General features: G+C 33.4%; 1 protein-coding gene and 1 long non-coding RNA gene across 4 annotated transcripts in view; one reads left to right on the top strand and one right to left on the bottom strand.

Annotated features, from left to right (window-relative positions):
- The window catches only part of LOC145938824 (uncharacterized), a 70409-nt gene extending 64931 nt beyond the window's left edge, over positions 1–5478 (top strand). Inside the window, exons 6-8 of one of the 3 annotated variants that reach the window (XM_083042612.1) lie at positions 2047–2141; positions 3526–3808; positions 3984–5478. In XM_083042612.1, coding sequence (XP_082898738.1) covers positions 2047–2141; positions 3526–3808; positions 3984–4372 — 767 coding nt within the window. In that variant the 3' untranslated portion in view covers positions 4373–5478. Of the gene's footprint in view, positions 1–1304; positions 1481–2046; positions 2142–3525; positions 3809–3983 lie in introns of those variants that run through there. The other 2 variants (XM_083042611.1, XM_083042613.1) reach the window with 2 other exon arrangements.
- Positions 5479–6268: 790 nt separating this feature from the next.
- LOC145938830 (uncharacterized) overlaps positions 6269–14746 on the bottom strand; it is an 81649-nt gene continuing 73171 nt past the window's right edge. Inside the window, exons 4-5 of the long non-coding RNA XR_014425743.1 lie at positions 8800–9061; positions 6269–6546 (exon numbers count right to left, since the gene is read on the bottom strand). This is a non-coding gene — a long non-coding RNA (uncharacterized LOC145938830). The remainder of the gene's footprint in view (positions 6547–8799; positions 9062–14746) is intronic.

Raw genomic sequence — 14746 nt, 5'->3', positions numbered from 1 at the left:
GCTTGCGCCGGAAGCAGCCGCGTATTGTTATTATACGGCTGCGTTGTTTTTTTTTTCTTCTTTTTTTTCTTTCGCTTCTGCGATGGGGAAAAGGAAAGATTCGTGGGAAAAGCGACATGGTCGCACGGTTGTGTACGTATCTTGCTAAATTTATTCCTCACCGCGTTTGCGTTACGCCTGCTTTTAACACTGATTTGACAGGAGTACTTGCTTTTGCAAAAGAGAGAGAAAAATAAAAAATATATAGAGAGACACGTGAAGCGTTATATTATATATTTCTTGATGAGGTATTTTTATTTGATGAGTTAGTTATTGACAAAGTCTCACATTGATACAATGTTTCTGTCTTTTTTAAAAAATTTGACAAGATGTTAATTATTTCGTAACTAAAATATGTAAAGTGTTTTTCAACAAGAACTTTATACTTGAAAAGGACCACAACCATATGGTCGAAACGTCGTAACTTGTATTAAATAAACAAAATTTATTGGCTAGTTTGGTCGATCAATTTACAACTACCCTGTTGATTATATATTTCTCTCTTCTAAGAAAAAAATATATTTTTTACTCGCACATCTTTAAAGCAAGTATTCTTTGCACTTAGTTTATTTACAATCGAATTAACGCATTACGTCCAATTAAATTTCTGATTATTAACCGTATCCGTATAAATATATATAGATATGTAAGCTTAATAATTAATTTCAAATTGATTCTTTTACAAATTACGTAGAATATTGGGACGAATGTTATACGAGTATATTTATGTGTTCTAATTATATTTTAAACACATAATAATACAATATCATTTAATTATCATTTAATTAAACTGTGCTATCAAATATTATTATGTCATTAATAATCATGAATATTACATAATTTTATCATCTTTTATCTTTTCGAATGAACCATTACTGATGATATACACCATGCTGTCTTTCGAAAAGTGAACAACACATCGGCAATCGATTATTTTTTCATCTTTATCTTTATATTCTTTTCATTTTTCATCTTTTATTTTTTCATCGTTCCATATTATTGGTCCCAGCAACTGGTTGCAAATTGTTTCAAATCTGCATGTAGTTAAAAACAAAAAAATATGATGTAATATGATCTTAATTATCTAATATAATATATTAATATATATTATATTAGATAATTAAGATATAATTAAGACAATTATAATAATATTAATTATATAATATATATGAATGCTATCGCGCATACATGTACGTGTTTTGTGTGCGACTGTCCGATTGTTTGGAAAAGTGTGAATTACCCAAGTGTGAATGCGAAAACCACAGTGCACAACATCGAGGCGGAGTACTTTACGGAGGGTCGTGAGTGCGTGAACTGCGGAGCGATTTCCACACCCTTATGGCGTAGGGATGGTACCGGGCATTATCTTTGCAACGCATGCGGTCTCTACCACAAGATGAACGGAATGAATCGTCCTCTAGTTAAACAACCACGTCGCCTGGTAAGGAAGGCTTCAGGACGTCCTTCTTTCCCTCCTCCCCCCTTCTTCGTAGCATTATCCGGAACAACAACGGGAACGGAACGATTTGACTAAACTCGCAGATTTATTTGCGTAATTCTTTTTAGCTAGCATTTGACACAAATCTGCGTGAAAGAAAAATTTGAATTAAAATCTTGCTTTTAAAGCGTTTTAAGAAACCCCTTGATGAGAAATCTGGATAATTCTGATACGTTCTGATCCCGTGAAACCGGATTAATTTTGCAAGGTACACTCGAAAGAGAGAAAGAGACGGAGGGGAAAAAAATAGAAAGAGAGAGAGAGAACGAAAGATCCTTTCTCGCACGTTGTTCTTGTCCAGGAGCCTATGTGGAAATTCGCCCGTGATGTTCTGCCTTTCCGTAAGTCCAAGCGATTGCATTCTTCCCTCCTCCTCCGACTGTGATTCTACTGAGAGGAGGCGATGAAAAAAAAGGGAAAAAAAAATTTAGCCCTCGAGGCTCGTCGTGTATGTTTTAATACGCGCACGAAAGAAACACCCCTAACGTATGGCCTCATGTCTGTTTCAGTGGCGGACCAGGGCAATTTCTACAAAGACTCTCTCTTCTGTGGGTATAGTGGCCCTCGTCGCGTCCTCGGGGAAGAGAAATCGAGCCGTCGTTTGGTAGGTGTCATCCTCCCAACTCAGCATTCTCTCTCTCTCTCTCTGTCTTTTCCTCTCTTACTGTCTAATACTGTACTATATCAATAATATTTTTCTCTCTTTCTCTATCTTTCTATTCTCTCTTATCATTAGCATTCCCTGTCCACTTCTCATATTCTTCTTCAGCTCATCATCCTCGTTGATTCTTTACTATGATTGAGTACGGGATAGTAATTGGTGATTGGTTAATGAATGCAGTAGTGATTGAAGTAGTAATTTCTTTTATCATCAATTTTATATCTTTAAACAAATATATTAAATTGACGCTTTTTTTTTAATGAATAGCGTTATTTAATTAAGTGTGTATAAGAATACAATATCAATGGATTGATGAGAAGGTTTGTATCTAAGAATAATTAAATTCCTAAGAATCAATAATTAAAATTATAATTAAAATTAAATTATAAAAAATTATAAAATTATAATTAAAAATTATAAAAATATTAGTACTAAAAATATCTATGCTGGGAAATCAAAGGATCGACGAATGTTCTTTTCCTGTTCCCTGACTTTCCCTCAATTTCGCGCTTTTATCGATCATCACGTCATTACGTTAAAATCAAGAAAGCCAATCGATTACCGTCGACGAAAGCAGTCCTCTCGATCGTTTTCGTCGTCGAACATGGCATGTTTCCATCCAGCAGGAGACCACGACTTTCGAATCGTAAGCCCCGAGGTGCCACTATACCCATGGTACGAGCACTCTCCTCCTCCCCCCCCGAAATCACGTGCAGCCTGTTGTTAAATGTAAAGTACACTATTTTACGTGTCGTTCGTAATTTTTTTTTTTTTTTTCTTTGCGATCACACGGAATGATTCTTTGTGATGTTTGTTGAGTTTTTCCAGGCTCGCGCGTGATCTTCGGAGGGTTGGAAACTCACTTTTCTGCTCCGTGGTCTCTCTGCGGTACCTTGCACACAGAAAGCTTTCTCTAGTCACGGTAATCCATCCCTCCCTGAGTTTACATCCGAGTTCATTAAGTGGCTCGACCTGGTGAAAGCGATTTGACCATTTAATACCACTTTTCTATGTGAAACGTTCGAATATTTAAAATTTTTTCCTGACTTTCATTTGAAATACTAAGCGTGTGCTTCCTCTGAAATTTACAGTCCGATTAAGTTACTCATATTTTGTATTTATATATTTTTGATATCATATAAATTTTAATATTTTGTGAGAGAAATTTCGTTTGAATTAAAATCATGTATGTTTTCAAGAAGAAACCGCGATTCGTCATCATTGCGCTTTCATCAGACCCTCGGAATCATTTCCAACGATCAATGTATCTTTCTCTCGATTGAAGAGCAGTGAATGGTTATAATAACGATTTCTCCTATTTCTTCAGTCTGCTACGAGGCGCGTTGGTCTCTCTTGCAGCAACTGCGAAACGACGATGACATCTTTGTGGCGTCGCAACCAACATGGCGAACCGGTGTGTAACGCCTGTGGCCTTTATTACAAGCTGCACGGCGTCAACAGACCGTCTACCATGAAGAAAGATAGCATTCAAACGCGAAAGCGGAAGCCCAAGGGTGGAATGAAAACCAGTGACACGCCTCTCACCGGCGCCGCGGTGTTCCCCATCAACAATAATAACAATAACAACAATAACATCAAGCTCGAGCCAGGTAAACAATGTCTCAAATAATATTCTAGAGCTTTTCATTTTTATCAATCTGACAGAATTTTGCGAAACATTCGAAGTAAAACATAATAGACGTTTCTTGTTGACCCTGATGTTACCCTTCCTTCCTTTTTTGCAATTCAAATCAATTCTCTAAACAATTATGTTATTACTGACAGATACCTATAACGACCTGAGGATGGCTCGCAGCACCGGGCCCAACGTGTCGCAAACAATTTCATACGCGAGCAATTTCGATAACAACGCCCAGACTACGAGCAGGATAGTGCCCTATCCGACCACAGCCACAGGCCTGTATTATGACATGATCAGTTCGCAGCAACAGCAACTGATAGAGACTCATTCGCCCAAGATCGAGTGTCCGTCCTCACCTTGTGCCACGCGTTCGCCGGGAATGGTTTCGGCTGGTCAATCGCCTGATCATCATCAACTCACCTCGCCGCATATCGTCACCCTGGGCAGTCCGTCGAGTAGCCCGGCTGGTCCCAAGATTATGCTGGACAACGGACACCTGGAGAGATCTACGGTTGTATCAATATCGTCCTAGAAGCTGTTTGGAAAGAAGTCCGGTCAGCTCTCCAAGTTGCTACGGGCCATTTTATTTTATATGAGGGAGATTTGATGATATATATGTATTTCTATAATATATATTTATATAATGTATATATATTATACATTTATATTTATATATTATATATTTACATATACATTTATAAATTTATATTATTAAATTTTACAATCCATACATAATCTAATATTAAAGGAGTTTATTTTTCGATTTGTGCAATTGTCTTTTGCACAATATCATTTTTTTTTCTTTTTAAACGAAATAAACATCTCATTAGACTTTCTTACTTACTTACGCGCATTGTGATACGCGAAATTGCAAGTTATATGTATATCATTAGTAATCGTGTGTATAAGAAAGCGCGAGAAAGTAAGTGTTATTGTAAATATTCTTTTTAAAAAATTTTAGGACGTTAGCATGAATTTTTTCTCGGAAAGAGATGGACTTTCCATTTGCATGAAAAATGAATTGTTTGTTCTGTTACTTTTTTTATTCAATCTTTTTTCTTTTTCTTTTTTTTTTTTTTTTACCAAAGAAGACTACTAATGAGTCTTGCGCGTCGACATTTAAGACGATATACCAAATTACAAAAAATATTGTATCTGTATATATACATATATCTATATATAAATGGGAATTTATGTGTAAGATTAGACATAAATATTCTTATACATCGTTCGAGCGTAAGACTAGGTAGATAAAAATATAAGGATCTTGCAGCTGATATATATATTTATCAGCCTTTATACAGTGCCTTTGTTATATATAAGGCAGTATCGCGTGCGAAAACGTTTAAAAATAATAAAGATAATGTAATACGCAACTAGACACTAGACAATAAGCATATAGAAATAATTATATCATATGATAGTGAACATATCCTTCTCCCTTTCCCGACAGCATATTATAAGACTAAATATAAGCAATTATATAATGTTTTCCTCCTATAGTAACGCACATTGTGCGTTTCGCAGACGCAAATGCGTCAATCTATTTCATGTAATATATTTTTAGAATATTGTATATCGAAACATCAGTTATTTTTAAATAAAAAGGGATATTTAAAAACCGAAGCTAAGAAACTTTATTGATGCCTTCAATTCACACGTGATTATATTATACTTAATCATATTATGGCTTAAATCTACATATAAGTTTGGATTTGAAAAAAGATTTAAAAATTTAGAAATAACTGAAATCGTCAATGTGCAAAATTAAAAGATATAATAAATGTAATAAATGTCAATTATAAAGTTAATAACGAGAAGGAAAGTGACATTTTATGACGCGGTAAAAATGGAACTAATGCGACGTGCATTATGCACAATCGCGTAATATGCGTGTCGTTTTCTTGAAAATTGCATCCATCGCGTTGTTTAAAAGCCAAGCAATAACACTTGTAGAATTATCAGGTTGGATTTTCCGAGTCATATGGCTCTAACACGGGATGTGCGCGCGCGTGCTGTTATATCCACAAAAACATTACCTAGCTGACGAGGTGAAGTGTCAGTGAACGACCGGAGGAAGGTTCATCCTTGTGTATTTTTGGCGATAATACAATGTCGCGGCTAATCTCTGCGCGAGTCACATATGCTCCCTTCCATAGCAATGGCGTAACTAATAGAGAGAAAGCGACTATAAAAAAGCCTTATAATAATATTGCGGAAAGAATTATCAAACGCACGAATTAAAAAATTTATCGCATTTTTTAGCATATTTTTTATAATTACATATATAATCTCCATGAAATCTGATTAAAATTCCCCTTCTTCGGAAGTTTTCCAAAATTTATGAAACTTGTTAAAGCGGGATTTTATTTTTTAATATATTGTAAATTTAATAAAAATTTAATGAAAAAAATCATTGAAAGCATAATTCGTATCATTTATTTTGTGTTTATTTGCTATTTAATAAGATGTACAATTGTTCATTACATATAAAAAATGTCTAAATAACAAGATTACGCTATTGCGTCTGGAGCAATATTACACGCTGGATCGTCGCCTTATTAGGACGATGTCTCATCTGATTCGCTTATCAGCGAATACCTCGGTGTATGCTCTGTAACCATGACAACAGTCCTCCGCCCCCAAAGCTTCGTACTCCTTCCTCCTCGCGGGCAGGTGATAAGAGATAATCCGGGCTGAGTATACCTGTAGATACACATCGCGCTTATACACGGCAAAGCAAACCGATTCCCTCTCATCACAGGGAGCTGTACGAAAATAACTTTGGGATAAGAGAATAATAAATCGCGCGGATAAAAACGCGAATACGCGACAGAATAAACGCGCCGAGGATAAAAAAAAATTCTCTTTTCGTAAAATAAAATCACAAGATTTAAATATGTGCCCCTTTATTCCTGCTTTGTTACATTTCAATTCCAACATTAGCATTTTTCTCTTTCGCGTTTAATTTTTTTGGTTCTTGCGTCTATCTAAAGTTTAATATTAATTTTTCTTTCTTATAATTACTAATCTGTCACGATATGGGATTCATTAGTAGTATATCCTAAGTCCAAGGATTTGAAAATTGGGAAATTTTTAACTTTTGAACATCGGAAATATCGAGAGACAATCAATATTAAAGAAGTAATACAAAACCTGAAAGTTTAAATTTTAAAAAATTGGAAAGTATTTAAATTTTCCCAAATTGAAAATATATCAAAAGGATAAATTCAATAAAGAAGTGATACGAATTAAAATATTCTGAGTTTCAAATTACCAAATCTTTAATAATAAATCAACCATCGAATTAAAATTTGCACTGATATCACTATTTATTAGTTTCGCTAAAATTTAAATTCTCATAAATTAAAAAAGTATCAAAAAAATAGAATAACCCCCCAAAGAGATGGCATAGATTAAATTTTCAAAACTCACCATTCCAAGAATTTCTGAAATTTTTGCAAGTATACTAAAATATTACAAAGCACGCATGCCATTAATTTTTTTATATTACAAAATTATAATTATCTACTATAAAATCTTAAATTTAAGAAAAGAGAATGTTTTTTCAGAATATGAATATTTGATAATAAAATAATATAAATATTAAATTAATTTACAAATACTTTTTCGATCAATCTAAAATAAATTATATTTTTTAAATAAACGTGAGACTATATAGTTGACTCAATCATCGAAATAAATTTAAAATGCAAAATGGCATAGAAAATATTTAGCTTATATTTATATTACAAAATGTTGAATATATTTCAAAGTGATAATTAAATTAATTGTAACACGATATTTGACTATTATTTTTTTTAGTACATTATTATTAATACACGCGATCGTCTTGTCATTCGAACAAAATGCTCCGTACATTATCAAATTCCTTTTCGAAATGCGATTGCGACAAATATTAGGAAATATTTTGCTATGATCATTATAATTACTGATTAATAAATTTCGATAAGCAACGCGTAACTGTATCACGATGATAAATCTTTATCAAAGCACGTATTTCTCGCGATTTATTTATTAATTATTTCAAGTAGACTAGAAGTAACAAAAAAGGTAAACATTATAAATTATTATTTCGTTAAATATATTTTATGATAGTAATAAATTTAATTTTACACATTCAGCGCGCTCCCTTTCGTACGATATATATAAGATATTACTATTTATCTCGAGATTTATTCGATCGAAATCTATCATGTGGAAACAATCGGCAAATCTTAAATTATATTCTCGAATATTATAATTCGCGAATATTTATCTTTAATTTTAACTTGTATATTTATTGGCTTATGTTAAAATGCGATATATAGATATAATCCTTCACGCATAAAATAAATAAAAAATTTTATATATATATATATATATAATTTTATTATTTTATAATTAAATTAATAAATTGAATTTTGTTATTATATATAATTACAACATTTTGTATAATTTTGTAATTATATACATAATATAATCCTCCCAATGGGTACATCTTGATTGTTGGAGGGGAAGGGTTTATTGTTAGTACCTAATAAAGGTTTAGAGCCTGAAGGGGAAGCAAAGTACCCCAATGTGATAAAGCATGTAAAAGCAATAGCGAATTTTTTTTTAACATAAATAGTTAATAAATCTTTTCATTAACAAATTTCTTATCATTAATCTTCTTTTAAATTGCTTTTATTCTACTAATAGCATCAGCATCAGGGAAATAGTGTATCTCAGACTGTATCCAAACAAAATGATTGTGAAACTATGTATGACTTTTCACATTATTATTTTTGTACATAGGTATTGTTTTTATTATATCTTATCAATATCGTTCTTTGACAGGACGGTTTACTCAATCGTTTTATTCAGTCGATAAATAAATATCAACAATTTTTAATTCTCTCTGGGAGAACAAAACTGCCTTATTTCTGAAAGAGAACTATCGCTACGACTATAACTCACCACTGCAGCTTTCGTAACGAAGAGACTGAAGCGGGACGAGACGGGTCGGGGGGAAGGTTGATACCAATATGGCAGAAGAAGGTCCAGCATGGCAGTCGTCTTCTAATCGTTGTCAGTCAATATTTGACGGGCTTTCGAATCAAATCGAAGCTTCGATCTTGCGCTACCAGACGGCAGCAGATCGTCGTCAACGACGACGACGACGACGACGACGACGTCGACGATGCCAAGAGCGATCAGACCTCGACTCCTCTCGCACTCCCTGTAAAAGAAACGCACCTGTGTCAAGCGCGAGCTCGTCAAGTACGTGTCTCGCTCGCAGACTCGCTGCTCGCGAGAATCGACCGAAATAAGGCACCAAGAAGCGAGCTTGTTACATCAGGAGCCTTCAATCAGGACAAGAATACAGTCACAGAAATCCTCTTCGACGCTTGTCTCCTCATCTTCCTACTCCGTCGACTTTTGTAAGTCAAAAAAAATTCTGTAATTTTTTTTTTACGCCAGTTTATACGCTGACAGAGACCGGCGTCGTCGCATCTATAGCAAACAATTTTATATACGAACACTAATTGTCGTTGAATTAATTTTTTTTCCCTTGTAATATGATTAGACTGTATTAGAAACAAGTCGAAGCGATGGAGTGAAATTAAATAATAGACCTTGAAACTGCATTAAATAGCAGATTAAAATAGCTAGACATTTAATAAATATAATAATCTTCTCTCACATCTATCTTCGAGATAAAGTAGATGAAGATGATAGGCTTATTATTATTTTTATAATACTGACGCATGAAAGGAAATTTTTAATTAATATTAATACGAATTTACGTGTAATATGGTAGAATTTCGACGTTATAATTTAATTTAATGGAGATCCTCCAAATATAAGATTGACGTATATATTAGTGAAATATAAAAAAAAACATTAAGGATATATAATATAGGTATAATACACAGTCTAAAGTTATATATAGTTGCGAGACTCGAACAATCGTCGATCCAAAAGCATCGAATCGGCTAATTCGATTTCATCTGATCTCATTAAAAAAGAGAGAGAAAGAGAGGGAGAGGGAGAGAGAGAGGGAGAGAGAGAAAGAGAAAGAGCGACGCACGTGAAAAGGAGTCGAAAGCGAACATTCGTAAAGCGAGCAACGAAAGAAACACTTGTGTTTTATATTCGAGACCTTTTCAACACTTGTGTTTTCTACCTGGCCCGCTTCTTCGTCTTCGTCAAGATGCGATCCCAAAATCTTGTGTCTAGACTCTACACAACCGGAGCCTCATCGATTCGATTCGTCTATAGATAGTCTTGCTTTCCCTATTTCTTGGCGACCTTTTTTTTTACATTTTTCTTGAAAGTCCCCTTTTCAAAGTTTTTTCATAAGAAATCTATCTCATAGGAACACGAGTAATTATTCGATGTAACAAAAGGTTACGCCATAAAATCAGAATAAACGTAAATAATATAGTGTATCAAAATTAGTGAATATTGTGATGAAAAAAATTAGTTTTGCTATCGTTCTCAAATAATTAAATTTATTATTTTTGAGAGAAAATTAGATAAAAAAATTGAACTTTTTCTCTGAAAAATAATATGAAATTTCAAGCAATAAAACTCATTGGCTCATTAAAGTATACGTAATTTCCAGTTCATACAAACGATCGAAAATATTTGCAGACTTTTGAGTTCACTCTCTTTCTCTTCCTCTCAAGAGCAAATTAATTATTTTAATGTTTAATTTATTTACCTGCGTCTGCTGCTTAAGAACGAGACGTATCCCAAAAAAACGACGGTGTCCAGATTATTCGGTTATAACAACGTCAATAGGGCAAATATTAAATCAATAATTCAAGTCGGTCCAATAATGTACTTATGACGGAAGATTTCAATGAACAATTTCTCAGACGAGACGTAATCGTGTGACACACATTTCTTTTTTTATAAACTTTATAAAATTTTAAAAACTCACACACTCACAATTTAATTAAGATACACTTGTCATCCTTCATACACTTAGGCGCACATATATTTTTTTATGCAACCTCTTGTTGTCTTCGTACTAGTCTTTTTCAATTCATATACTTGAAAATTATACTTATTATATAATTGTAATTATTATACGTTCGAAATATATCTCCCTATTAACACTACCTCCAACTTCATTTCTTCGAATCTGGAATTTTAAAAATTTGCCAAGAGCCTTCTTCAAGAATTTATCATCGATTACGTAATGATACAATCAATCTTGAAATGTTCACTATCAAACACACGTAGACACCTTTTATATAAGAACAAAATAATTTTTTATGACGCGCGAATTTTCCTTTTCGAGATTATATAGATTCGATCTTCACGAAGGCACGATCCAAATTAATATCTCATTGTCGCCTGAGGATGATGTAGATTGGCATCGGTGCTCCTTGCAATGTCTGGCGCGAAACTATCCGTCGCCAGGAAGAAAGATATCCCCGAGAGAGCGCAGATAATATTTTATTAATCATTAAGCACATAGCCGACGTACATATAAGATAATGGGAATAATATCAGGCAATGACGATAATACTGTTTGTCGTGCACGTTAATTATTGGTCCTCTCTCGCGTCGCGCCGTCGGCTTTTCGCTCCATTATCGATCAATTTATACGGGATCAGCGAAGTTTATTTTTTGAAAAATCGTCGCGTGAATGTGTCACAGAAATCGAGAAATAATGGTAGCGATCGAAGATTTTTCGTCGATTTTTCGGTCGTTTAAATTCTGAAAGTCTCGATTCGATATGCTAGTGAAAAAGATCTTTTAAAGACTTTGGCAAATTTCAAATACTTCGCGTGAAATTTCTTAAAAGAATTTAGATTGCATAATTTTATTAACAACTCTTCTCTGTTTGCAACAAAAATATCTTGATAAAAGATCACTAAACACGCAAAATTAATATATTCTGTGAACAAATCCATGTAAGATTTAATTATAACCAGAATATGTATACGGAGAGAATTTTCTCGTAGAATTTACCCTGAAAATCATGGTAATCGTTGGACAATATGGTATGGAAAGAATTTTATGAAAATTTCTCTGATTAATATTAATCACAATAACCATAATAATATCTACACGTTCAAATATAAAACATGTTTGAGTAATTTTACCATGCAGTTTAGTAAAATTAATCAAACATGTTTTATATTTTATTGTGATAGATATTATTATATTTATTGTGATAAATATTAATCAGAGAATTTCTCATAAAATTCTTTCCATACCATATTGTCCCATGATTACCATGATTTTCAGGGTAAATTCTAAGAGAAAATTCTCTCCGTGTATATATACGAATATGTATCATATATATACGAATATGTAATATCTTTATCGATGAACTTAATTATATTTTGAAATCTGGGAAATTTAAATTTATTTATTTATTTATTTATGTAAATTACTTGAATTATAACTTAAAACAGCGAGTAATCTATGAGACATTAAATAGGAATATTATGCCTTAATAAAGATCCAACGACATCGCTTGTAAAGATCTGTCGCCGTTATAAGCGGTGATGGCTTTAGTTCCGAATGCGAGAGAGCCGAGTGTAAATCATTTTTTTTCAAGGTCTCGTAGCGTTCCATTCGGGCGATCGAAATACAAATATTGGAATAAAAAGTTTCTATCCCGCCGCTGCAGAAACGCAAACATCGCCATGGTATTATGTGAGACGCGCGCATGTCTCTTTTTTTGTTCGAGAAAAACACGATAGACGATTTCTAAAACTCTAGAATTTTTTTAATTGCTAGCAATTTTATTGCTATTAGAAAAATGTGTGAAAAATTTGTGTAGAAAAACGCGTAGAAAAACTTGCCAGGGAATCTCGCGAAAATTGATGAAACTTTATAATTTTGGTGAAACTTTATAATTTATATATAAATATAATTCATAATTTATAAAAAATTATAAACAATTTTTTTAAAATCTTTGAAAAAATTATCTTTTCAAAATTTTATTAATGTGATTAAATATATAGTGGTATTCTTACCATAAAACTTGTATAAAATATTTCTTGACATCTCCAATATATAAATGCATATCTCCTATCCAATAAATATCTCTTTTCAAGATATATTGAGAAAAGCAAAAAAAAAACGCTCTATATATAAAGGGGTGGTTTCACCTCTTCGAATTGAATTTTTGGACCAATTAAAAATTTCTATATTCATCTATTTATTCCGCTTGTATATATGTAAAATTTCGTCAAAATTAGGATAATTTTCAGGTTTGCGAGGTTCCCTTGTTATTTATCATCCTCTACTTTTTAGCTCATTTTTTTCGGATACTTTACGACTCGAACGAGCGCACTTATATTTGCGACGAAAACAAAATGAACATGAAATTTGTTTGCACGGGCCGCGATTGTAGTGCGATGATGTTAATCCCGTCGACGTTAAAATGGAGACAGCTCCGCGAGTCGCGTTGTAAATTTTCATAATTGCGCCGTAAAACCTTCCTCGTCTTTTGCGCTAGTTACGAGACGCCGATTGGGTCATAAAAGACTTGTAACACTCGCCATTTTGATGCACGGGCGTGCACTATGCTTTATGACAAATTGTAATAAAGTTTTATTGGCCTCTTAATATTCAATGAGAGTTGGTAAGTTGTCTGTACTTTGGAAATTTTTTCTAAAAGTCTTACGATTCGTCTTTATGATACTTAAGGAATTGTTTCAAATTATAATAAAACTTTAATGCCTCTTATTGTTAGTATTCAATATTAGAGACGAGAAAATTAATTTTGGTACTTAAATAAAAAAAAGAGAGAGAAAAGGAGAGAGAGATTTTAATTCGCAGAATTCATTACAAGAAGATACAATAATCAAAATAGAAAAGATGTAATATATAGAGATATAATGGAGATGTAATAGATTTAATGAGAATCTGAAGATATTTTTATTAACGTAAAATTCCTATATTGCTCGGATAAAGAAATGTAATTAAAAGAACATTCGATGATTTTTGGACACCACGTATATCGGAATTTCCTTGAATTGCATGATGTCAACGTGCAAAAATAAGACATCATTTTCGCGTAGATTCCCGATGATACGGATTCTTGTGCGCGCGCTTGCGCGAATCATATGGTATCTATCTCTACACACACTCACGCACGCACACGCATACTTCAATTTTTCTCATATACAATGATAAGGAATTTCTACGTGGCTGATAAAGAAAATGGTCTCTCGACGTGTTCGCGTCTCGTTTAATAAATCGTAAATCCTCCTTGTGCTCGCTTGTAATTTTTGCTTCCGTGTGTTTGCGTCAGAAGTATACAAAAATTTGTCACGAATTATTTTTCAGGCCAAACTCGATGATATATACCTATTCTCGCGATGTACACTATATATGCATATCATTTTATCTCTATTTTATACTTCATACTTCATCATCTGCAAAGTCCTTGAGAATCAACGACCTCAAATTTAAAGATCCACTCCTCACTTTACATATTTTACTCTCGATTATGTCGGTAGATTTCTTACAGGAAAATCCGACAGATTTATTTCTGGAAATTATTCACACACTAGAAATTATTCACACGCGTTTTAACAAATTTTCCTTAGGGAGTAACAAAACGATAGCCAAAAAAATATCGCGTTATACATCCCGCTGCATTCTTTCGGATTATTCACTCGACTAAATCTTGCGCAATGCACTTTGGGTTAAAGTACGTTTCTCTCTCGTACAAGAAGATTCTCGGGGGGATCCGCGGATCGGTTCGATCGGAGGTAAGTATAAGAACGGCCCTACGCGTTCCTGGCGGACCCGACGACTGAAATTATCATTTTAGCTGATATACTAGCTAATGTAAGGATGCAGTTTTATCTCTTATTATCATGGGAAACGAGATAAATCGCGATAGTGCCGTTTATTTTGACAGCGTGGCGGCAACTCGCGCACC

Source organism: Prenolepis imparis, unplaced genomic scaffold, assembly GCF_030444845.1.
Source record: "Prenolepis imparis isolate NDT839.2.m4 unplaced genomic scaffold, iyPreImpa1.0 SCAF_7, whole genome shotgun sequence".
NCBI lineage: Eukaryota > Metazoa > Arthropoda > Insecta > Hymenoptera > Formicidae > Prenolepis > Prenolepis imparis.
The sequence above is the reverse complement of the archived record's forward strand: the minus strand, read 5'-3'. Positions and strand labels throughout refer to the sequence as shown.